The sequence below is a fragment of the Gymnoscopelus braueri genome, assembly GCF_963280865.1.
Source record: "Gymnoscopelus braueri genome assembly, chromosome: 16".
NCBI classification, from domain to species: Eukaryota; Metazoa; Chordata; class Actinopteri; order Myctophiformes; family Myctophidae; genus Gymnoscopelus; species Gymnoscopelus braueri.
In genome coordinates, this window is record NC_137616.1 from 29,314,628 (window position 1) to 29,339,920 (window position 25,293).

At 42.6% G+C, this 25,293-nt stretch overlaps 1 protein-coding gene across 2 annotated transcripts in view; it reads left to right on the forward strand.

Annotated features, from left to right (window-relative positions):
* LOC308103597 (protein EFR3 homolog B) overlaps window positions 1-25,293 on the forward strand; it is a 41,089-nt gene that overhangs the window by 12,094 nt on the left and 3,702 nt on the right. For both annotated transcript variants that reach the window (XM_080453660.1, XM_080453659.1), the window contains 21 exons: window positions 642-718; window positions 2,291-2,418; window positions 3,023-3,173; window positions 7,836-7,957; window positions 8,490-8,639; window positions 13,469-13,603; window positions 14,902-14,980; window positions 16,215-16,350; window positions 16,553-16,714; window positions 18,642-18,753; window positions 20,464-20,515; window positions 21,077-21,249; window positions 21,598-21,673; window positions 22,360-22,521; window positions 22,921-23,052; window positions 23,165-23,232; window positions 23,598-23,725; window positions 24,257-24,348; window positions 24,591-24,639; window positions 24,738-24,844; window positions 25,000-25,049. In XM_080453660.1, coding sequence (XP_080309786.1) covers window positions 642-718; window positions 2,291-2,418; window positions 3,023-3,173; window positions 7,836-7,957; window positions 8,490-8,639; window positions 13,469-13,603; window positions 14,902-14,980; window positions 16,215-16,350; window positions 16,553-16,714; window positions 18,642-18,753; window positions 20,464-20,515; window positions 21,077-21,249; window positions 21,598-21,673; window positions 22,360-22,521; window positions 22,921-23,052; window positions 23,165-23,232; window positions 23,598-23,725; window positions 24,257-24,348; window positions 24,591-24,639; window positions 24,738-24,844; window positions 25,000-25,049 — 2,341 coding nt within the window. The remainder of the gene's footprint in view (window positions 1-641; window positions 719-2,290; window positions 2,419-3,022; window positions 3,174-7,835; window positions 7,958-8,489; window positions 8,640-13,468; window positions 13,604-14,901; window positions 14,981-16,214; window positions 16,351-16,552; window positions 16,715-18,641; window positions 18,754-20,463; window positions 20,516-21,076; window positions 21,250-21,597; window positions 21,674-22,359; window positions 22,522-22,920; window positions 23,053-23,164; window positions 23,233-23,597; window positions 23,726-24,256; window positions 24,349-24,590; window positions 24,640-24,737; window positions 24,845-24,999; window positions 25,050-25,293) is intronic.

Genomic DNA, 25,293 nt, shown 5'->3' on the forward strand with positions numbered 1-25,293 from the left:
TCCGTTGCCCCCCGGGAACTTTTTGTCAGCGGGGGGGGGGGGGGGAGGTTGGTGCGGCACGGAGAATTTATGGGACAACGGCGACTGAGGGAGAGTATGAGTGAACACGTGTGTGTAGCTATATTCATCATCTGAGCATTTTTCTTTTTGTGACTGACTGTAATTACGACAGCAATTCTTTTCTGCGTGTGACCCATCCTCTGACGTCTTTGTGTGGGATTTACCTTTTCTCAGCCTGGCTTTTCTATGTCTTCAGTGAACACTATCTTTCAGGAACAGCTTAGACTATGCCAGGGATTCACTCCTCAGACAGATTCTTTCCAGAGTCTCTCAGCAGTGCTGTGGTGATGAATATGCCTGCCCCCATTGTTCTTATTCTCAGAAGCCTCTGTCTGGGTTGTCTGGATCGGCATGCAAATAACAATCCTCTTTAGTGTGCTCCTTAGTCAACGAGGGGCTCAAAACGCAAGGTGTACTTGTTCTTCCACACCAGGTTTTCTTTTTTCACACCAACTCAAATTTTGCTTGTTTCCATCACATTTAGGCTAATCCTATTATCAGCATTTTATAGATTTTGACTTTCTCTCTCTCTGCACCCCTCCTTCCCCTTCCCCCCAACCCTCTGGTAATTTTTCCCACAGGTGTGTGTGGATGTTGCGGGGCGCTGAGGCCTCGGTACAAGAGGCTGGTAGACAACATCTTTCCAGAGGACCCAGAGGTGAGAATTTCGACTGACACTTCCTCTTCTGAGTGACTTCCCCCACTCCACGGTATTTGAGGGATTTTCTCCCCACAAGTGAACTTTCCTCCCTCTCTCTCTCTCTCTCTCTCTCTCTCTCTCTCTCTCTCTCTCTCTCTCATATACACACACACACACACACACACACACACACACACACACACACACACACACACACACACACACACACACACACACACACACACACACACACACACAGACAGAGGAAACTTCAGCCCTTTACTGCTTACGGATAAAAAGAATAACTTAAACATTATTCACTTAAACACGGTGCTTGCTGTTGGAGCTCTGCAGAATTGAGGAGGGGAGAAGGCGAGGAAGACGGCTTCACAAAGCCTCTAATCTACGCCAACCTCCTCCCTAGCTAGTGCTGCCAGCCACTGGCTTGTCACCCTTGGCTGTCGTTATCAATTATCAACTCACAAGCCAGTATGGATGAGTCACAAAGGCAGTTGGTTTTGCGCACAAAGAGGAAAACGGAGGGAGAGGGGATTTATTCCATTGGATTTACTAGTGTTGTGCAGATATAGCACATTTGACATGCTAGCACAGGCACATGCAGATCTGTGTGTGTGTGTGTGTGTGTGTGTGTGTGTGTGTGTGTGTGTGTGTGTGTGTGTGTGTGTGTGTGTGGACATGCTCATCTTGTTCCCCCCAAAAAAAGGTGTGCTAATTTGGGCTCTAAGCCGCAGACATGGAGACTGTAACTAACCTAATCCTATCAGCTGGGGAATAATAGCATTCACTCACTAACACACAGTGTGTCACAGTGTGTGTGTGTGTGTGTGTGTGTGTGTGTGTGAGAGTGACATGCATACATGCATTGCTTGTGTGAACCCAACACTCACATAATCACAGGAGACATTTACAGTAAATTCAGTATAGGCCTAGAACTGTGTGGAAACAAGTCAGAGATTTAAAAACATACTGTATTGCAGAACCAATGCAATGACTAATAGGGTGGTCCTTCATACTGGGACTGTGTCAGGATTGATTTTCAAAGCAGTGTAGATGTAGGGTTGTTGGTGCTGATTCTTTCCATTGTTCCCATTTAATTTAGATTTCCTCAGACATTTAGTAGGCGGAAATCTCCGATCATCTGTCTACGCGAGACTACTTAATATTGGCGTCTGGGCCATAAATATGCACACTTTAAAGTCACATCATCCTGCTCTGTTTAAAGGCAATACAATCATTATAAATCTGTGTGAGTTCCCTCTGTCTGCATTTCTCATTTCTGTGTGAATGTATGCGAGTATCTGTACTTGACTCTATCTCTGTCTGAATGTTAAAACGGGATCTCGGTGGACCCTAGATGTTTTTAGCTCATATCACCTTTCCCCAGTCTGCACTACAGGGAAGTGGGTCATGGCTGGGGGGGGAGTTTGAGAGTGAACTCAGTGATCTGGTTATGTTTCCAGTTGAACAACAATAATATACAGCATGAGCTACTGAGATTCATTGTTCACTACATCACAGTGCTGCTAGTAATTTACAATTACACAAACACCTTGACCCCCTCTTTGTCAGGATGGGCTGGTGAAGGCCAACATGGAGAAGCTGACATTCTACGCCCTGTCTGCTCCGGAGAAGCTGGACCGCATTGGAGCCTACCTGTCTGAGAGGCTGTCGAGGGACGTCGCCCGACACAGATATGGGTACGCATCGCCTGGTTGCTCTGCTGCCCTTCCATACACCCAACACCCACAGAAAACCGTCTATCATTTTTTTTCTTTCTTTTTTTCTTTCTTTTGGGGCTTTTATGGCTTTATTGACTGGACAGTAGGCTGACAGGAAATGGAGAGTGACATGCAGCAAAGGCCATCGGGATCGGGACTCGAACCCGCAACGTGCTGTCAGGCTACACTGAGCCTAGGTGCCTGGACCGCTACGCCAGCGATCCAGGCCACCGCCTATCATCTTTAATCTCGGCCATCTCTGTCCATGACAAATAACGTGCCCTTCACGCACAACTCATTATCTGAAGTGCCACAGTCATAAGCCAAACACATAAGCTTGATTGAATTGAATGAAGCCCAGGTGAAGGTGATACTTAGATTAGGAGTTTCATTGAATGAAAGGACACCTAGGTAATACCTAGGTAGAGGAGATATTGGGACAATTATTTCATGTTGGCTTTGGCTTGAGTCATACGATCCATGGCTGCTGTAGGGTGTATTATACTAAACATAAACATGTTATGTAATGCAATAGATGTGCTGTTAAATATGTCATTGTCTCTTCCTGACCCTTATGTTTCAGATATGTGTGCATAGCCATGGAGGCCCTGGACCAGCTGCTGATGGCCTGTCACTGTCAGAGCATCAACCTGTTTGTGGAGAGCTTCTTAAAGATGGTCCGTAAGCTGCTGGAGTCGGACAAACCCAATCTGCAGATCTTGGGAACCAACTCAGTGAGTGTTCACACTTCAGGCAAATTTTCAGGCCTCTTTGGGGAAGCCGATGCATACAATCTCTCGAACACTCAGGGCCCTATTCTGGGCGCCGCCTTACCCATTATCCCTAAACTTCTTTGCCATTTTTTACTATTTTGAAAAACATTTTCAAATAGTTCAAAAAGCCAATCTACAAGCTCACAACGTGTCAATGTAGATCTGCTAGTTGAACTATTTGAAAATGTTTTTCAAAATAGTAAAAAATGGCAAAGAAGTTTAGGGATAATGGGTAAGGCGACGCCCAGAATAGGGCCCTGTCAGTGTTTCTGCCTCTTTTTCGGACCCGGGGCCAACAGATAGGCCTATAGATATTTTCCTGTCTCGCAAACCATTGATCCGTCCGAATTACTATTCGGCTCTGTACCCCTCGGGGGTTATATGAAACACATGCCAAGTATGAGACCGAACGGTTGTACGCTGTCAGAATAATGCCATGGACAAATTGTGTGTGTAACACACACACACACACACACACATTCCATGAATTATAGTATATATAGCATGTGACGGCTTGCAATTTTGCCCGCAATCCCAGCAATATTTCAGCGCCTTGCACAAGCAAGGACAAACTTGACATCTTTGACAAGCGTGTATGATTACTTCTGTTCTTCCTTATTATACATCTTCTTTTCTCTGCTTATCTTTATTTCTTATTTATTCGTTACTGTTAACATTTGTAATGCTACAAAAATGTGTGAGGACCCAAAACAAAATAATGTTTACATTTATGTACGTACTCTTTACTTATGTAAGATGTTGAAAATCTTGAACCAAAGTAAATTTACACAAAAAGCATTTTCACACAGGAAAGGAATTCTTTCCCCTTCAAAATCCGAATTGTTTCCAAAAGATCTCCTGGGACATCAGGTGGATTCATGGCACGAAGCAACGTCGACGGGCAAGGGAAGAGACTAATATCTGTGTTTGAGAAATGAAGCCCGAGAGAGGGGGAACATCTGTCATTGTGATGTTGCAAGCTGCTGTCAGCTAGTTCAGTGGAGGACACCGGATACAAATCAGATTAGAGTCCACACTACTAGCATCACCCTGTAGTCATATACAGAGATTGAGCGTGCATCCCTCTCCAGACTCGTAATCTCCTCTCTAATATCAATCTCTCTAACAGACACACTTGTCTCTCTGTCAGACTCGGATGTGTGCTAGCAGGCCCAGTCAAGGTCAATGTAAAGTTAAGGATTTGAATGTAAATGTGTAACTAAAAAGCTTTTGTTGATAGGAATGAGTTGAATCAGCTCTCCTGTTTTGTTTTGTCAGGTTGCTCAAAGAAGATTTTGATCCCCTTTTTTCAGACTGAACTTCAGTCGTTCAGTTGTGCTGTGGCGTAATTAGATTCAAGAGCTTCAAAGACTTAATTTGTCACATACTCATATGTGTGTACATGTATCATGCCTGGATTAACAATGGTGCTAAGAGGGACTAGAGCCACAGTTAAGTGACCCTACATTGTTCCAGTACCCTATACATCTGTTGTTCATGTTTATGGTATTATCATGGATTAAAGTCCTCAGTCGCCATGATTGATTTCAGTCATTTGGACTCTATAGAAGTCTTCAATGGAAGCATGTCGCACAGAGAAAGATGGCCGATCTCACAATGGGTCGCAGTGCGACGCGTTGTGAGCTTGTAGATCGGCTATTTTCGGTTACAAGTTATTTTTAAAAAAGTGCTCAAACTATCAATAGGGTGCATGTTCCGAAGCGTCTTCCATAAAACCATAATGGTCTTGGATATGTCATGAAAGCAAAGGTTAAAGCCTCAATCTGTCATTTCTTCATTCTGCATGTAGAACACCAGGAACATGGATTTAGCACAATATTACCAAAACATTCTACATATTGTGCTAATCGTTTAGGAAACAGAGTGCTTGTGTGTGGGTGGGGGGGGTGGGTTCACAAGTTGAGACTTGTCCTAACAAACACACACACACACACACACACACACACAGCACGAGCGTGTCCCATCACGTCGCGAACCACACACACACACACACACAGCACGCGTCGCGAACACCCCTCCCCCCACACAAACCGCACGTGCTCCTCCTGTCGCCGTGTCCTGGACCCACAGTGCACACACAGACACACAACCAGAAATGTACTCGGCCCGTAAATGAAAGTCCTTTAAGTTTAAGCACGTTGTCTGTGTGTGCTTGTGCCAGACGGCAACAGTCTAACAGAGTGGTTCTGTGGATTCGACGCATGCGCAGTTTGATCATTCATCCTTATAGATCGGGGGGAATATCATAATACTGTATACAATTTTGGATTTGCACCATCCTTGGGTTACTGAGGTAGGATCTACTGTATATCTATACAGTATGTTGTATACTGTATATCTATACAGTATGTTGTATACTGTATATCTATATGTTGCAACCAAAAACTAAATATAGGCCTACAGAATATAGAATAATAGAGTTGTTTTCTCCCCATCACCCACACAAAGTACCATATACTTGTATAACGAGGCAATAAGGAAAAACCAGACTCAGAAGACAGGCAGCCATGGATGTAACGAAAGATCTTGTATTCAGGCAGAGAGAAAATAGAAGGTTACAGTATCACAGGTATAGGCATCATCGGTCGTCCGTCTCTCTGTAGTGTAACAGAGAAAGCACCAGGCTTTAACAGTGTCCAGTAACATAAACATATGACATCATAGGATGTGACATAGATGAGGTTCCGGGCGAAGGTGGACTTCTCGGATTGGATGAGAGCGATGATTACGTCGTCGTCTGATGAGGATGATGATGGTAGATGATGATGATGGTGTGACAGTTTATCTAAGGAAAAACAGCGTCCCCATGTCTGGGTCAACACGTTGACATCGGCTGACCTGTCACTGGTCAGTGGAGATTTGGGTGACACTGAAGGAAGGGATTAGCGTGGAAAAGAACACCGATATAGTGTTCTCAAAACATAGATAACCACAGAAAAAGCCTGCAGCATGGGTTTGACCTTGGCTTCCACAGACACAGAGACTGGGAATAAGAGTACATTTAACATGACTGTATTACAGGCCCAAATGGAACCATTATATTAAATTGATATTTAAAGCAGGTTTATGACACTAGACAAATTAGGATCAATCAAGATAAGAGATTAACTCTATCAACAGGATATAAATGGGTGAATGAATTAACAGACAGTAACTGTGACCGAACACTCAACACACAGGTTCATTTCAGTGTACCGCCAGTGGTGGACAGTAACGGACTAAATGTACTTGAGTACTGTACTTGAGTACAGATTCTGAGGATCTGTACTTTACTTGAGTATTAGATCTGTTTGATACTTATTACTCTTTCTTGAGTACATTTCCAAGACAAATATTTTACTTTTACTTAAGATACATTTCTAGGAAGGCTGTAAAGTACTGAGTACGGTACTTTTAAGCCCACTCCACATCCACAACTCCTTGCAACATGCAACTACTTGCAACCATTATCCCCAAGCAGTTGCAAGGAGTTGCATTGGTACTTTTGAATACTTAAGTATATTTAAAAGAAATTACTTTTTTTACTCTTCCTTGAGTAACATTTTGACTGAGCTACTTTTACTTGTAGTGGAGTAAATTTGTCCAGGAGTATCTGTACTCTTACTCAAGTACTGGGGTCGAGTACTTCGTCCACCTCTGTGTACCGCCCTGTCTCGTTTTTGCAGAGATGAGCACTTGTTAATTTATTAATTGGGAGAGTGCTGTGAAGCTAAATGTCAGTGTGTTTAAAGGATGACATTTTCTTCCCCAGTGGGACAGTGGTCTTCCCAGGGGGGGTTTTCTAAAAGGCTACGCTTTCCATTTTGTTAAATTAATACAAGGTATTCATCATGTATCTGTACGGCCCTATTAGATTGAAAATTATAACCATGTGTCCTATACATAAATATATACGTATATATTGTTGTATATTTTGTTGGTCCTTTGAGTAGCAGACTTTAAACATGGTTCTGGTGTTGATGTTCTAGAGGTGAGGTATTGATTGATTGATGTACTTTTATTTAGTAGGACATGAGAACAACAGTACAAATTCACAATATAAGGTCTACTAAACTGGAAGATTCATTAAGCGCTGAGCTTGTTTAAAATGAGATCCCCACGCACACAAATCATGATGACATATAAGAGACAGACAGATATACACACTACTATACAGAACGTCTTACAGGTTACTGGTATGAAAAAAATGTGTACAAGATAAAAAATCTTGCAGCCTCCTGAAGGTGTTTCTTTAGCCCATTAAGACCTGAGAAGATTCTAGAAATGTCTTCTAAATCCTAACAATTTTTTGAAAAAAAAAACCCAAATTTTTTTTCCTCGATTTTTCAAAAATAGCAGATCTACAAGCTCGTAGCGCGGCACTCGGTGCCGCGCTATGAGCTTGTATATCTGCTATTTTTGAATAGCCAAAGACATCTAAAGTGACACAGATGCGTTCCAGGTATCAATGGGTTAGGGCAGTTTTGAAAGTGAGTATGGTTTTACACTTCTTTATTCCTTTTGGTAGGCCATTCCACTCCTACTGTGAGCGATGAAAGATGAAAGTTCTCACTCTCTCCTTTCCTCCCCATCTTTGTCTTTCTCTCTGCCTCCCGCCTCCAGTTTGTGAAGTTTGCCAACATAGAAGAGGACACACCCTCCTACCACCGCAGCTATGACTTCTTTGTGTCACGCTTTAGTGAGATGTGCCACTCCAGCTTTGAGGACCCTGATATCCGCACCAAGTAAGTGAATGGATCAATGGATGGATTGTTGGACGGACGTATGGCTAGAGGGGATAGATGAATGGAAGGAGGGTTGGATGGAGAGGTAGCTGGATGAATGGAAGGATGGATGTATCGAAGGAAGGATGGATGGATATATGAATGAATGGGTGGCTGAGCAGGGATCTTATTAGACTACTTTTATGAGTCTGTTTTTAGCTATTCCGTGACCTGTTTTTTTATGTACTCTTTAACAAAGCAAAGTGAATGCTTTTTATAGCAGTGCAAGCAAGCAAGTGTGCAGAAATAGACCAAGTGAAGTGACAACCTTTCAACAATTAAATATAGCAGGAGCAAAACGTAGATTTTATTTTTATTTTACCCTCATGATGACGGCCGAGAGCTGATAATAAAGTAAGCGGGTACTGGCGGATATCAAACTTTACCACTCTGTAAAAGGCATTTCATTAAAAAAAACAAAAACAAAATGGCTGGTGAATGTGTGCCATTCATGTGGTATGACGATGAACGTCACATGTATCGTCTTTTCCAGGATTCGCATGGCGGGCATCAAGGGTCTGCAGGGCGTGGTGAGGAAGACGGTGAATGATGAGCTGCAGGCAAACATCTGGGACCCCCAGCACATGGATAAAATCGTCCCCTCCTTGCTCTTCAACCTGCAGACCGTAGAGGGAACAGAGAGGTGAGGGCTCTCTGCTCTTAGGTCTGTAAATTAGGCCTTGACGGTGGACTGTGTGGATGTGTGTGTGCAGTGGTGGAAAAAATACTCTCATTTCTTAATACTGCAATGTGGAAATACTCTAATAGTACTTAAAGCACCAAAAGTAAAAGTACTCATTATGCAGAAGGTCCGATTTCACAAGTTTTCAAATGTAAAAAATCATTTGAAAATAGCAAGTCCACAAGCTTTTTTCAAATGGCCGAAATGTATATAGCGCTGAAGTGGTTAATGTATGTTTTGTAATAATACAAATTTAGTATTAACTAGTAACTAAAGTTTTCAAATAATTGTAATGGACAAAAGGACAATATTTGCCTTTGAGATGTAGTGGAGTAGAAGTAAAAGTACAGAAAATTGGAAATACTCAACAAAAATTTTGAGGTATTTTTACACCTGAAGATGCATCAGATGGTTTGAGGTTTACTTCAAGTCAGATTGATAAAATATTTACTCGTATTATAATCTCTCAAGAACAGATTCTGCACTGCGTTGGAATCTGTCGGGGAGGTTCGTCATAACGTGTGCGCATTGGCTACAAGTGGGCGTGCCTTCAGATCAGGAAGCAGGCCGCGCTTTACCCAATCAAATGTAGTGGGCGGGATTCACATGTCCGTCGATCTTTCCCCCTCGAAACAAACCCAAACTAATTTAACAATAGCGTCCGCGGAGCAGACAAAACCACGGAAAGATATTCACATTTAACTTACTCTTTCATCATAGAAACAAGTGGGCTTATAACCAAAACGATCCATGTTCTCTGGGAGAAGTGGTGTTAGTGTTCCGTGTAGAAATATTGTTAGTGGGAATGAAAACATAGTGGCACCCACCGGAAGTGAAAGCTGAAGGCAGACCTAAACCCCGGTTTCCTTGCGCACTGGTGTTACGTTTTCTTCCGCCCAGAGCCAACAGACATAGAACAAACAGCAGAGGTCGCTGTTTTTCATTTTCAGTTGGATCTGGGTTCCCAGATTGCTTGTATTACAACCCCAACCTGCAGTTTGCCTGAAAATGCTGCAGGGTATCACGTTGCATAAACCCTAATTTATACTCCATCATACCTGGGTGCCCCACACCCAAAAAAGGAGATCTGTAAGCTCACAAAGAAAACAAAACAAATCAGTAAACCCAACGATTAGAATTAGCAGTCCTTGGTCAAACCTTGCCTCACCACCAGACCTGCCAACCAGTACACATTCTGTGTACCAGGTTAGATGTATGCATTTTGAAAGTATGCTGGTACGATTTGTCCCTCTAAAGTATGCAAAAAGCCTGGTGACGCCTTGAGATTTAGTGCAGTACTCAAGTCTACACTCTCAGTGCTAGGTGGCTTGCCCCAATACTGTCTGACGAAGTAAAGTCAAACAACTCAAGCTGCAACTTTCTGTATGTATATCTCCGCCAGCTTAGTGTGGTACACAAAACATTTTCCCAAGGTTGGCTGGTCTACTTCACCACGCCTCAGACACCACAGGGTCACAGAGACCTGCGATTCAGCTTTTTGTTGCAATCACTGTGTATTTTTTAGGTTAGGCCATGGCTGTTGTTGTGTATGTACAGCAGTATCTTTGTTTAGATAGTGTAGAGAGACAGGAAATCTAGGGCAGGGAGAGGAGAGACACACGAGACATTATGGGAGTTGGATTCGAACTCTGGTCCTTGCGATTCACATTACAAGGAGCATAATGATCAGTGCACTAACTGGCTGGAACACCAGGCACCCCTTGATTAGACCATGTTTGTCCTGGTAATTTTTATCCCAACTGTCAACCCCATGCCAATGCTCATCACCATCATTAGCACATCATCCCACTGACAGGCCTGCTCTACTCAGGGAGCCATGTGTCCACCCACCAGAGAGGGAGGGAGAGCGAGAGAGAGAGAAAGGAGAAAGAAATGGGGCACAGCTTTAAATGATCGGGATAAAAAGAGATGGAGAGCGAGCATTGAATGAAGAGTAAATAATCGAGAGAGAGAGGAATAAATGAGGGACAGCATAAACTATCCTGATCAAAAGAGATGGAGAGAGAGCATTGAATGATGAATAATCAGAAAATGGGTTTGAGAATTACAGAAAAAAAAGGAGCGTGCCAATGCCAGGAAGGAATGCAGTGTAAGGAAACAAATTACAGAGAGTGAGAGGGTAAATTAGAGTCTACACAGCCACCCACTCTGGGTAAGGCTGCATATGCTAAAATCCACATTGACGTCAGTGCAGAGAAGTGGAGGGGGTGGGGTGGGGGCTTTGCTGGCAGAAGGACTAAGACGTGGACAGACACAGTTCCGTAGATGGACGGACAGATAGACGGCTCCACGTAATGGCTCCACTCCTCTGTACATCTGTTATGAGTTCATCAGTAGAGGATGGTTTGTCCCCCTAACCCTCCACCCCCCTGCTATGTGTCCTCAATCATGTATCTCCTCACTCTGAACTCGGTGCCAATTAAGACTGGCCACAGCAGTTGGTACAGGGTCCAATTAAACTCTAACTTCCCCTTATTATTAAGCATCTTGTGAAAGTACAATTCCTTTTATTCAAAGATGACCTTGAATGTCTCTTTCAATTAAACAAACATTCATTTTCTTGAATGTTTTCTTCTAGAGTGACTAAAGTCTTATTCTCTTCCCTGACTGTGAAAAGATCATCGGTATTATGGAGTCAACCCCCCCCCTCGCCTCATTGCTAGTGGCTATCAAATGACATTTGAATCCCCTGGGAACGTTACTTCCATTTATTGCTTCAATCATATTTTGAAGAAAATGAAATGTATTGAAGTAGATAGTAGCCCCTTTGCATTTATGAACTCCAAACACTTATTATGTGCTTTATCGTATTATTGACCAAAATGTGTCTCGTAATTATTAACCAAAACGTGTCTCGTCTACACACCATTTCGTAAAACTAAATTGGTGTTCCCCAAAAACATTCCAGAAATAATCACACTCTGATGTTTTGCCATCTCACCCCAAGTATTAGAAACTGATATCCAGTCGGCCTTAATGGTGCTATAAGTGAAATTTTTTATTGGTTAAGACCGCTCAAGTTCCCAAATTGCTCTATTTGGTTTTGAGTTATGCAAGGTCATGAGGTCATGTGACCTCGCCACAAACTGCAAGCCTTCTTTGGGGGAAATACTAAGTTCAACCATTGGGCGTGCATACCCAGGGTGCATCAGCGCTCTAACAGTAAGTACTCTAAAATATGTTTCTGAAAACATTTGAGATGAGAAATGAGCACCAGATTCATCACAGGGTCATGGAAGTCCCCAATGCCCAAAATATGTCCTCATTGCCGGATAACAGGTGCTCAACTGCACGCTGTCTGGAAGTCCGAGGTTGATAGCTCCGGTGGTTCACATGGATATGCATCACGATACAGAAATTAAATACTTAATTCCCCTTGCGGGAATCGAACCTAGAATAATGTGTACTGGAAGCATTCACTTTAACACCACACTAAACTGAACCAGTTGTAGCTGCTAAAGCTAGCGCAATGCATTCTGGGTATGCATTTGTTATTTCCCCTTCTTCGGCCGGTGAGTGGGGGAATGGTAGGTAGGTTGTGAATAAATAATATCACTGGACGACCACCTGAGGCCAGGCTTGCTGACGTGGAGTTATAGCACACACTTTAATTATGCATGAGAGCAAAGAAAGGCTGGGCCCAGTGAATCAGAATCAGCTTTATTGTCACATCACAGGTTTACAGAAGTAAAAAAGTGGGTGAAATTCGTTTTCGTGCATAGTTCCCATCGTATCGTTATATCCATAGAAAAAAAAGAAAGAGGAGGGGGGGGGGGGGCAAAGAAGATCAAATAGGGGAACAAAAAAGAAAAAAATCTACATATTTACTCATGGTACCTGAGGTGTGTGAGCATAGCAGCAGATGTATACTGTTTAGGGATGGGACGATAATAACGATTATCGTTTATCGTGATAAAAAAAGCTCACAATAATCGTATTGTGGAGATTTTAAGTTATCGTGAAATTGTCCTCCATCATACAATAGAATGAATTAGCTTTTGTTGAGCAGCAAATTCAGTACAACTTCCAAAAATAGCAGATCCACAAGCTGTGTGTGTGTGTGTGTGTGTGTGTGTGTGTGTGTGTGTGTGTGTGTGTGTGTGTGTGTGTGTGTGTGTGTGTCATTTATTCGTGTGCGTATACAACGTGTTGGACCTAGACACACAAATATACGTAGTACAAAAACATTTATACAATATACGACAGTACTTTATTATCCGCTCTCACGGAAATGTGTCTGGTGACACAGCAGCAGCAGCGTTGTACAGTATGCAACACATAATGCACACATTTGACATAACGCAAAGAAAACAAAAAACGATTGAATTGCATCAATAAAAACATGAAGACAAGAGCTCCACCGTTAAGTCTACCCATGGCCAGATTCTAAATTAAGCCTCAAAATCCTCTGATGAACAAAGGACTTCTGTAGTCTGACCGTATTGAATTTTGGAAATGTGTATATCTCTTTGTATCTTCATGTTACCTCTGCTACTGCTACACTCGCAACACACCAATTATCCAGCCAGCAGCAGCCCTCTGTATTCACCACAAACATGTCAACTCCCACGAAAATCACTTCAAGCAAACGGAAAACAAGCACAGAGGATGAAGTCGCCCCTGGCTAAGACGCTGTGTCGTGTCGACTCGACACAGCAGTCCAGCCGCTGTGTTGGGCCACAAACAAACAAAGCTCAAATGATAGTGATATGTATTGAACAGATTTTCAACCCTGTTTTTCTCTCTCTCTCTCTCTCTCCCTCCCCCAGTCGCTCCCCCTCTCCTCTGCAGGCATCTGAGAAGGAGAAGGAGAGTCCTGTGGAGCTGACGGAGCGTTGCTTCAGGGAGCTGCTGGGTCGCGCCGCCTACGGCAACATCAAGAATGCTGTCACGCCTGTGCTCATGTGAGAAGCAAACACACAGTAGCCGCACCCCCTTCTGTTCTGCGCATACGAGCCAGCCTCTCTCCTTCTGTGCATATGACCTTCCATGTCTGCCTTTCTAGACTCCTTCGCTTCCTTCAGTGCTTATTTACTTTTTCATTTTCTGTAAGCTCTGTGCTTATAATGTCAGATTAACTACTTCTGTTCAGCCATCTGTCTCTGCGTCTCTGCGTCTCTGTCTCTGCGTCTCTTAGTTGGACATGTTCTGACACTGCAGTTTGTCCTTGTATTTGTTCACAAGGACACGTTCCTCTGTCCGAACCTCCACATTCTGCTTTTCCACATCTATCCATCTCTCTCCTCCCTTTTTATGTTTCCATATCTCTCCATACCTGTGGAGACTTTGCACCCCTGCAGCCCGGTCTGTTTAATACGATTGCCGGGTTCTTAATACTTTGATCTGTATCTGTTTCTGCAGATATTTCTGTATTTGTTGAAGTCATTTAATTCTGTGTCAAAGCAGAATGGTTTCACAGCGTGAGGTGTGTTGCACCCATCTGGACATGTTGACAGAAGTTAATGTCACACATACCCATGGGACATCTAGCTGGGTATTTGTGGGATTGTGCCACCAGTCTCCCTGTATGCCTCTTAAAATGTCTTATAATAGTTGTTTATTATGACATGTTTAGCCAGTTCCCATCTTATTTGACCGTATTAGACTATCAAATAAGTCAGAATTGTTCAAATCACAACCATTAAATAAAATGCCAAATGATTGTTATGATGTGGTTTGACAGAAAAACTAAAACTAGTGAATTCCCTTTCCTTTTACAGTTGTATATTGAAGCGCTTCTCTTTCTCTTTTGAACACTGCATCTGTCTGCTCTCTCGCTTCCTCTTCTCCCCGGTCATTTCATCCAACTGGTTCTCTTGATGAGACCTGTTCTGTTCTTTCAGCGCCCTCACTCCCTGCCAATCCATCTCCTGTCTCAGTTCTTCCTCCCTGCAGTTTCTCTCCCTACATCGTCCATCATCCCCCTTCACATCTGTGTGTATGCAGGATTGTACCATCTTTAGAAAACCTGCAAAAACTAGTGTAATTACGCTGTGAGCGCCCCTAAAATGTTTCCATTTACTGCCGCAGTTGTTGAAAGTGTTATTATAGAGTCGTTTAGGGTTCTACTCGCTTTCTCCTCTCGGTCTGTGTCTTTATCAAGCACAAATGACGTCACAATCGACCCCGTGTCTAATGACATCTGATGCCCCTCCCCTCTCTCTTTCTATCTCTGTCCTCCTGTCTGCCTCTTTCCTTCCAGGCACTTAGACAACCACTCTCTATGGGAGGGTAAGACCTTTGCAGTGCGCTGCTTCAAGATCGTGATGTACTCCATCCAGGTAAGAGAACATGAAATGCTGCTGCTTCTCTCTCTCTCTCTGTTTCTTTCTTTCTTTTCTACCCCCCAGACATGTCACAAGTATTACATGATCGCCTAATTGCAATTATGTTGCATAATTGTTTGTGTTGAAAAAATGTCATACATTCTCAAACATTTAAAAAAAAATGTGGAAATGGCAGATCACGACACGATTTTGTGTATAAAGGGATTAAATATGGCCTATTTTGGCCATTGTACATTATTTATTTTGATTATTGGTATCGGTCATTGTCTTCATTTCTTCATATCTGCCCTGTGCAATTTTTGTTTACAAAGCCTAAAAGCCAAACGGAAATAAAAGCTGTATGTTCCAATGTTCAATGGAAAAATTATAATTAATCAATCGTTAATCCCAGTTATTTGTAAGACAATTAATCGTCAAGTAAAATTCCATGATCCTGACTGCCCCGCCACCCTTCTGTTTACATATGTGAAGTACCAGTAAAATGCGAGCAGTTTACCTGTGAACTCCTGACGTCTGTGTTCTGACAGCCACACGCACACCGCTCCTGTATGTTGTGACGTCTGTGAGTGAAGATTGCACACAGCGGAAAATTGCAGATGCACTGCAAAGCTAATAGGTCTTCTCGTGGCCATTCTCAGCCAATGGAACAATGTGCACAGCTTCCATTAAGGTGGCTGTGCTGAGCTCTCTTCTCAGGGCCTTATCTCAGAAACGCAAGTCACCAAGTGCTTTATTTCCAGCCTCTACAGTAGCTTTTAGATCACTGACTGGTCGAATGGCTTAAGCCCTATTTTATACTTTGTCAAATGACTGTGTTGTACATCTGCTATAAAAAATAAATGATAACAATTTTGCCTATAATTACATTTCCAAAATGGGGACGACAGGTGGAAAGTGGATAACACACAACTTCCTGCACTGTCTGTTCTGTTTCTCTCTCTATCGATCTATCTATCACTTACTTACTTACTTACTTAAAATTAATTTATTGTTATGTCGTAATTACATTTTGTATATCTTGTTTTTGCCATGTTTCCTGCAGATCGTTAATTAATAGTAATCTTACCTGGTTAAACGTTTGCTCTTTCTGTCTGTCTTTCTATATTGTTCTGCTCTTCTACAAAAAATCTGTTTGTTCCTATTCTCTTTATTTATTCATGTCATCTACTTGCTTGTTTGTCTTCTCCCACTCCCTCCCTTCCCCTCTCTCTCTCTCTCTCTCTCTCAGTCTCAGCACTCTCATCTAGTGATTCAACAGCTGCTTAGTCACCTGGATGCCAACAGTAAGAACTCAGCCACAGTGAGAGCTGGGATTGTGGAGGTCCTGCTGGAGGCAGCTGCCATTGCGTCCAGTGGGTCCGTGGGTGAGTCTGCACGCACGCACGCACGCACGCACGCACGCACGCACGCACGCACGCACACACACACACACACACACACACACACAGGCCAGGTACCTGAAGTACTGTAAATATATACAATTTCCACATTTCATGCTGTTTGTTTCCTTTTAGTCTCAATTCATTCATTATTCTTCTTTCATCGTGTGTGCGTGCGTATGTCCAGGCCCCACGGTGTTGGAGGTATTCAACACTCTACTGCGTCAGTTGCGTTTGAGTGTGGACTATGAGCTGACGGGTTCCTACGACCACAGCAGCAACATCGGCACCAAGCCCATCAAAACACACGAGGAGAGACAGCTGCAGGAAGCAGTCATCCGGACCATAGGTATGTTTCTGTGCATTGCAGTGGTTGGAAGAAGTATTTGCAGTGGTGGAAGGCAAGGCAGTTTGAATTGCCTTGTTAAAATGTGCTATACAAATAAATGTGCTTTACACAGAACATCAAGCAAAGGGAACACGATTATAAAATGACATTAGGATACATAAAACAAAAGAAGTAAAAACTAGAAAAGGTGCTCCTCGGAGCACAGGTCTCCGCCAGGTCAGGTAAGTTATTGTGGCCTCCTGGTGGCGCTATAATAGGCCAATGTGAAAAGGCTGCCATTTATTCTTAGGCCTTTCACAGCAATCGGACACTGCATTCATGATTTGAGGCATTTTGTTCCAAAAATGTCTTTTGCAAAATTATACCTGCTGGTGGCGCTATAACAGGCCAATGTGAAAAGGGTGCCATTTCTTCCTCGGGCTAGCTAGTGGGAATGTGCGTGTGAAATTTCACGGAAATTGCAAGCTGTGTGCATAATTTGAGGCCTTTTGTTCAAAACGGACCAATCCTGCAAACTTTGGAAGCAAACCTTAGCCAATGAGGATGGAATATGGGAAATCGGACAGATCCGTGTTGATCACATGACTATAGAGATACTGTGTACCGATTTGCATGACATTTGGATAAAATCTGTAGGAGTAATGTCAAAAAATGGGTTTTGCACAAATCGACCTCCTGGTGGCGCTATAACAGACCCATGTGAAAAATTAGGGGCAGAGTTTCTGAATTGGCATCCAGGGAGTGTGTGTGCACAGTTTCGCAGCGACCGGGCCAACGGTGCCGGAGATTAGCTGCTAACGGACGGACAGGACACACACACGGACGGACGTGGGGTAAAACATACTCTCTCGCCATGCCTTTCGGCAATTGGCGGAGACAATTAATAGATACAGTTACAGTGCAAAAGAGAAAAGAAAGAACTCAATCTAAGGCATCTAAGAAATAAGAGTGGCAGCAGACCTACAGTTTTCTGGGAGTTTGTTCCAGATATGTGGTGCATGAAAACTAAATGCTGCTTCCCCACGTTTATTTTTGGTTACAGTAGGGACAGAAAGCAGGCCTTTCCCAGATGCCCTGAGAGGTCTGGATGGATCAGAAATGTATTTTGGCCCAACAGTAGTATTGATATGCTCCACTTTCTTGGTATTAGTAAGGAGTCGAGTAACAGCGTTCTGGACTGCAGTCGTCTGATTGCTTTTTTTAAGGCAGAAGATCTTTGACTGAAGTAAAAGTAGCAATACCACAGTGTAAAAATCACACACCCAGCATGAAGTAAGCACTAAGCAGTGCATTGGAATGAACTTGATATTGGCCAGTGTGTTTTTAATCAGTGGCTAATTAGTTGCAGGTGTTTTTGCTACAAACGGACAGACACACACACACACACACACACACACACACACACACACACAGAGAGACACGCACAGACACAAAGTACAAAGAAGTGGTTACCGCTTAAAAAGTACTTGGTTACAAGTGAAGGTTCTGCATTCAAAATCTTACAATAGTATTGGCATCAAAATTATACTTACAAAAAGAAAAAGTAGTCATTATGCAGAATGTCCATTTCATAATCATATATGGCATGTTATTGAATTGGACTATAATTATTGATCATTAATGTGTTTATCACTTCATCACTTTAATGTTGCAGCTGGTGAAGGTGGAGCTCATTTTAATTATAGACCCACTGACAAATTGCTGGGTAGCTTAACCTACAAAACAATATATCGTAATTTATTAGTTGCTTTATAATTTGTATTGAATATAGAAAATAAGCAAAAATAATTAGTAACTACCAAGTGGGGTAAAAAGTATTGTTCATCTTCTCCTTGCCTTCATAGATCTCCTTATCTCTCCTTGCCTTTTTCCTTCCCTCTATTTCCCCCCCACTGTCCTCTTCTTCTTGCTTCCCTTCATCCCTCAGGTTCGTTTGCCAACACCCTGCCTACGTACCAGCGTTCAGAAGTTATGCTGTTTATCATGGGCAAGACCCCTATCCCTGGACTCCACCCTGCACTGGCCTCCACGGGCTCTGGGTGAGACACACACACACACACACACACACACACACACACACACACACATCTGTTGGTTGCTTAATCTCATCTTGTGGTTAGCATGTTTTTAATATAAAATTAGCTAACGATGAAAAGGGTCAGGGAGAGAGAAGCCCTCAAGACATTTTCTTGATGTGTTTCTTCTAACCATAATAACCAGTGGACAGAATGGTAGCTCAAATGGTTTGGAACGTTCACTGTTGTCTGCTTGAAACTGTCTATACACCTCCACATGCTCCCTTTTCTTTCTGTTTTTGTCTCTCTCTCCGTCTCTCTCTTTCTCGCACGCACGCACGCGCGCACACACACACGCACAGAGACACACACTTTAATAATTTATTTGAATACACAAATTTAAATTAATTTACAGGGAAACAAATGTAACGGGGTTGACAGTTCATGGGCACCAAGGATACATATGGCACCTGTAATGGCAGCTTTTTATGTTACTTTAAGTAAGTTAAACATATCAGGAAGATGCAGGACTGCAATGTCAGAAATCAAACTTCATACTTTATTGTAGATCTCATCACAGCAGAGAGAGACTGGTGTCTCCCTCCAGAGCTTCCCCCAGCACCCCCAACACCAATGTCCCACACACATTTATGCTGGCAGGATGGTACACAGGGGTGACAACAGATGGTCACTCCTTACATGGGCTTCATTCTATAGCTGACTCAAAGACACAGTCGGCATCTTTGAAATAGGTTTGCGTGAGTCATCTGTTTGTAAGGAATTTGTCAGGGAGAAGAGTTTGACAGGGAAGAACAGGTGATGATTGTTGCATCTTTAATACATTAAATTAATCAATACCTGTTATATGAATTTTGTCCACCACACACCTTCTCCTCCACACAGACAAACTGCCTATAACAGCTGAAACAGAGCAATATTTAGCAAGTCGTTTGGCTTTGCTCTTTGTCATGCCAGAGATTGTCAGGCCACTCGTGGTCAGTTTATATACATGGCCCAGGCTTCCAAATATGAGTATGCAGAATCTACATCTGTACCCAAAGTTTGTTATGATTGTAAGTAACTGTTGGTACTTAAAATGTTTATCTTGGAAAGGCTGGTCCATGTACAAATCAAAAACACAGCCCACCTCCAGAATCAGGACCTCCTTCCTTGTGACTGGTGTCAACAAAAACAATGTTGGGTGTATTCGGTGTGCTAGCAAAGACATCACAAGCATAACTAAACCAATCTGGTAACACTCTTGAATATTGCTGCACTGAATGGCATACATTTTTGAACTGCATCCGACAGTATGTCAACAATACGGTCGTGGCGAGTACCGGTAATGTACAAGTTTTAATATGCACTACATCCATTTGTGATGTGCGCAATGGATTCTAGATGTTGCTCAGAATCATGATGGTTTACACACACACACACACACACACACACACACACACACACACACACACACACACACACACACACACACTGCATCATCCCTTTGAAGCTAGTTCTCGGCATTAGATCAGTTCTGTTGGAAGTTGCTGTCTGTAGATCTTCTCACTGCCTTGCTGAATTCTATTCTGAAGACATTTATTCTGGTTACTTTTGTATACTTTTTAACCTTTTTTTTATTGAAGTTGTACGAGAAGCTCAAGGGTCAAGCATTTTGAAGATCTGATTGAAGTCAGTCAGTGACTGACTTATTGTTTCACCCCTCTTTCCCGACAGGCCTGAAGGCACCAGGATGATCCAAGTGATGCTGCTCAAGTCCTTGGTCCAGGTGAGCCTTTGGCCCTGAATTATTAGACAGTTCACAGACTCCTGGCAAGGTCCACTTACGTAGAGAGAGCAGGTGTTTTACTGAATTAGGTGGTAGTAGAGTATCACATTACACTGCCCTTTTTATAGGCCATTTTCCAAAAGGGATTTCCCACAATGGGATCAATAAAACACTACAAGTACCGGCTACCTGCTTCTCTCACGTTATCTACAGCCCCAAGCGTAGCTGATCTGTCCTGGAATGTTGCCTCTGCAACACTGGTTCCCTAAAGTGATAGAAATTTGGCTGCAGACCTGCATCTGAAATGATTTTGTGCCAGGAAGAGAAGATGTGTGTTAAAAAAAAAATCAAAACCTTTCACAATTATTATTATTATTATTTTTTAAATCTCTCACAACGGGGCGCATCGCGACGCGTTGTGAGCTTGTAGATCAGCTATTTTTGAATTAGCTGAAGCATTAATAGATGATAAAGATGCTACAGTATATTAGCTAATTTTCCTGGACCCCACTTTGAGAACCACCGCTCTACAACACTATTTCCTCTTCCTTTCTCTTACAGGTAACGGTAGGCTTCCAGACCACCAACATGTTAACGGCTCTTCCCAGCTCCTTCCTGGAGCCTTTGCTGTCCTTCTCTCTGACCGAAGACCCAGAGGTTCGTCTGCTGGTGCTCACCATCCTCATCAGCCTGATAGACCGACATGACAACAGGCCCCAGGTCTCCACCATAAGGTGTGTGTGTGTGTGTGTGTGTATATAAGACATTACCCGAATCCGTGTGTACAAATAAATCATCCGTCCAAATTAATTATTTCTCCAAGATGTTGATCCGCCACCTGGCCTTCACCCACACAAACGTAACTTATTAATCAGTACTATGAGAAGCCAACATTTTATGTGGGTGCTTGTATTGGCTGTATCTTAAGTGTTAGGTGTTATGGAATTAATTGTTCTCTCAGAGTTGACACTCAGGATTGTACATTGTAAGGACTCAGGGAAACTGTGCGTGTTGTCTCTCTGTTAGTATGCAGCATTGAACCTCAGTGAAACTCACTCTGTGTATGTCATCTCTCTGTGCAGCATTATCTCTGACATCTCAGTGCTCAAGCTCAAAGTTGACAAGTGTTCCAGGCAAGACAACCTGTTCATGAAGAAGGTATGTCCTCTTCCTACCTTTCTCTCCCTCTTCCACTGTCTCTGCTAGAGCCGGGCTTCATCAGAATTTGTTTAATGTCAATAATGTACTTCTGATACCTTTACAGCTACTTATATTACTTTTATTCTGTGTATTTCTTCATTAAATATTCACATATTTCACTATGCAACTTCAATAATTTTCTCTGGATAATATTGGGTCATGTTATTAGCTTTTGTGAATAAGGTCAAACGTTTTGCTGATCATTGCCCGCAACATTGGTCTCATTGATACCATCTTCTCCTGGCCTAGTTACTGTAGATAGAAAGGGACATTGTTTTTTTTTCTTTTACTTTTGAAAACAAAAGCAATTCCAACAGTCCACTGTTAGTCACTGACGTGCACTTAAAGCTACAACTTGAGAAAAAAAGCACAGTGCTTCAAACTAAATTCTGTGGGGCACTTACAAGTAACATTTCTCGGAACAGACTCAACAATATCGCCTAAAATGAAAAAAAAATTAATAGACGCAGTCAAGTCTTCCTCACTTCATATGTCATATATTCAACTTTTTCATTATCTATGGTAGCCCTTTTCTCTAAAATTTTAGCAATTTAGAAATTGGCCTGTAATAGTTACAATGATAAAAAATGATAAACATTCAAATCAATTAACTCTCTCTCGCTATGTCGCTATCTATCCTTCAGCATGGTCAACAGCTGTACAGACACATATACCTGGGCTGCAAGGAGCCCAGCAGCGGCCAGCTGCACTATGAGACACTCTTCACCCTGCTGGCTCTTCTCAGCATGGAGCTGGCCAATGAGGAGGTTGTGGTGGACCTCATCCGCCTGGCGCTCGCCCTGCAGGTATCCACGCATGTGCATTGACACTTGAGAGACTTATATTTAGAAACAGACGAACACATGAACACTCACATTTTATTGTTATGTATTTCCTTCTGTAGACCTAAGGGTTAAAGAAGTAAACATGTCATCTATTATTACACTTTTGTTTTTCTTATATTGTTTAAGGCAATTATACTGTAGCTTTATTTATTCTTGTTTTATTCAGTGATTATGGCTTTATTTAGATTATAGAGATTTATTTATATTTAAAGTATAGAGACGGGAAGGTGAAAGTAGAGGTGGAAAGATGTACAAAACATTGCTCCATCTGGGTTTGAACCAGAGCCCATAGATGAGACTTACGCACACATGCACACCTGGACTAAGATGGCTGATGTCCGCTCTCTTTCTGCCTTGCAGGACATGGCCCTGTCCACTGAGGAGTCCCTGCCCGTGTACAACCGTTGTGCTGTGCACGCCCTCGCCGCTGCCTACCTCAACCTCATCTGCCAGCTCACCACTGTACCTGCCTTCTGCCAGCACATACAGGAGGTCAGAGCGTGTGCGTGTGCGTGTGTGTGTGTGTGTGTATGTGTGCGCGCCAGCCTGACTACTGTCAATATCATGAATCCTTGTTTTGCTAACGTCCTCTCCCCATCATCAGGTGATCGAGGTTAGACAGAAAGAGACGGCCTACCTTCTTCCAGAGGACGTTTTCATAGAGGGCCCCAAGTATGTACCAGCGAATCAGTCCATCCCCGCAACCCCCCCCCACACATTTAATTCACCTCAAATGTGATGCACTAGTGCTGTTTATGGCTGTTGTGAACAAAAGGCAAGATAATTCACGCTAGCGAGAGATTGAAAGAGGAAGCGCAATATTAATTGAGTTTGGGATTTGTAAAGCAGCTCTTCAAACTCTGCCAGTTTTTCCATACTTCACAGTAGAGATTGCCCCAAAAAATAAAATGTATGAATTAAATTTGCGTGAGAAGTGACATATTTTTTTTATCTGCATTTTTTACTTTGTCTTGCCTTTGCCGTTCTTTCTTCTTATGGTTCTTTCCTTCCTTTCCTCGTTCCTCCCCACGCTCCAGGCTTCCGTCCTCTCTGGAGAAGGTGGAGGGAGAGGTGCTGTTCCTACAGTCAAAGATCACAGAGGTGTTGGGAGGCAGTGGCTATAACACGGAGAGACTGGCCACGCCCTACGTCCCACAGTACACAGGTGAGAGGAACTCCACAGCAGCTACGGAACATCTCAATGTGACGTGAGATGGTGAACGCTGGTTGGCGACTAGCTGCCCTGTGGTGAAGTGGGGAGGTTTTATTTATTCATATTTTGATGTACTTAAATAAATTATTTATTTATGTTGGAGCTGTTATGTCTTTGTCAGGGGGATGTACAATACAGAAAGAAAGGAGGGAATAAAGAAATGTGCACTTTGATTGTTTTAATTATTACGAGATTTTTATCAAGAACCCTGAGAAAGATTACAGCTTAATTGAGGATTCAGGAAAGGATCAAGGCAATTAAATATACATTTAATATTGCTAAAACTAATGTTAATTTGCACACAGGTATTATTTCCTTTTGACATGATGAATGTTTACCCAGCTGCAGTAGTCAAACAGCATGAAAAGGGTTCTTGCTTTACTTTGTAGTATAAGCTTTAAAGCTTACATTCACCTCCACAGTCTGTACAGCTTTCAATGAGTGTGCCTGCCTGTGCTGAATGAGGTGATGTGTCATTTTCAGATGACGACCGCCTGTCCAAGAGAAAGAGCATTGGAGAGACCATCTCACTGCAGGTGGAGGTGGAGTCCAGGAACAGCCCGGAGAAAGAGGAGGTAAGGTGTTCAAAGCACCCGCACGATTGCCGCTGATGCTATAACTCAGACACTGAATTTCACCTCATGTCATCAAGAAAACATGTTTGTTTTTCTGTGCTTGGGTAATTTCTGAACGTCCAATAGCTTTGAACAGTGTTGAGTGGGAGTTGTTTTCCCTCACTATCATATACCGTAATAATACTTATGTTTACACATATTGTTTTATAACTGCTTGCACGTATTATTTCATTGCTCTACAGAGGACACCGGCAGAGGAGATTACATTTGAAACCCTGAAAAATGCCATTGGTAGGTCAACCCACTTATATGCTTTGTGGTTTTAAGCATTTAATGCATTGTAGAAATCGTGGTATCAAAATGTTTGCTGTGTGTATGTTGCCCCCCAGTGGACACTGTCGGTATGGAGGAGCAGGAGAGGGAGCGTAGGAGACAGGTGGTGGAGAAGTTCCAGAAGGCACCCTTTGAGGAGATAGCTGCCCATTGCGGTGCCAGGGTACAACGCTTACTTCTCATTAGTCTGCAACATTATTTTGTGAAAACAGTTCTCTTCTTTCAACTGTCAGTCCGACATAGAGGGATAGTTATTACTTAACTCCATTATCACCGTTTTTATCATTGTCTGATGCTATTCTACCCATGTCGTTGCAGGCCACATTACTGCAGAGCAAACTGAATCAGATCTTTGAGATTACAATCAGGTAAGAGGCAATGCTATCAGTGCTATGGACATAGTTTGAATATAAAGTCTAAATGCTCAAATCAAATGAGTGTCTGTGGGGGGAAATGGTAACAATAGCAGTGCTAATATTATGCTGAAGAAGTGGCTGATATTTACAATGATGATAGTCTGGAGGGAAACTGACACAGCAATGCCAACCATTATGCTGATGAAAAAGCACCTGATAATTACGATGTTGATGGTGTCTGGAAGTTAACCATGAC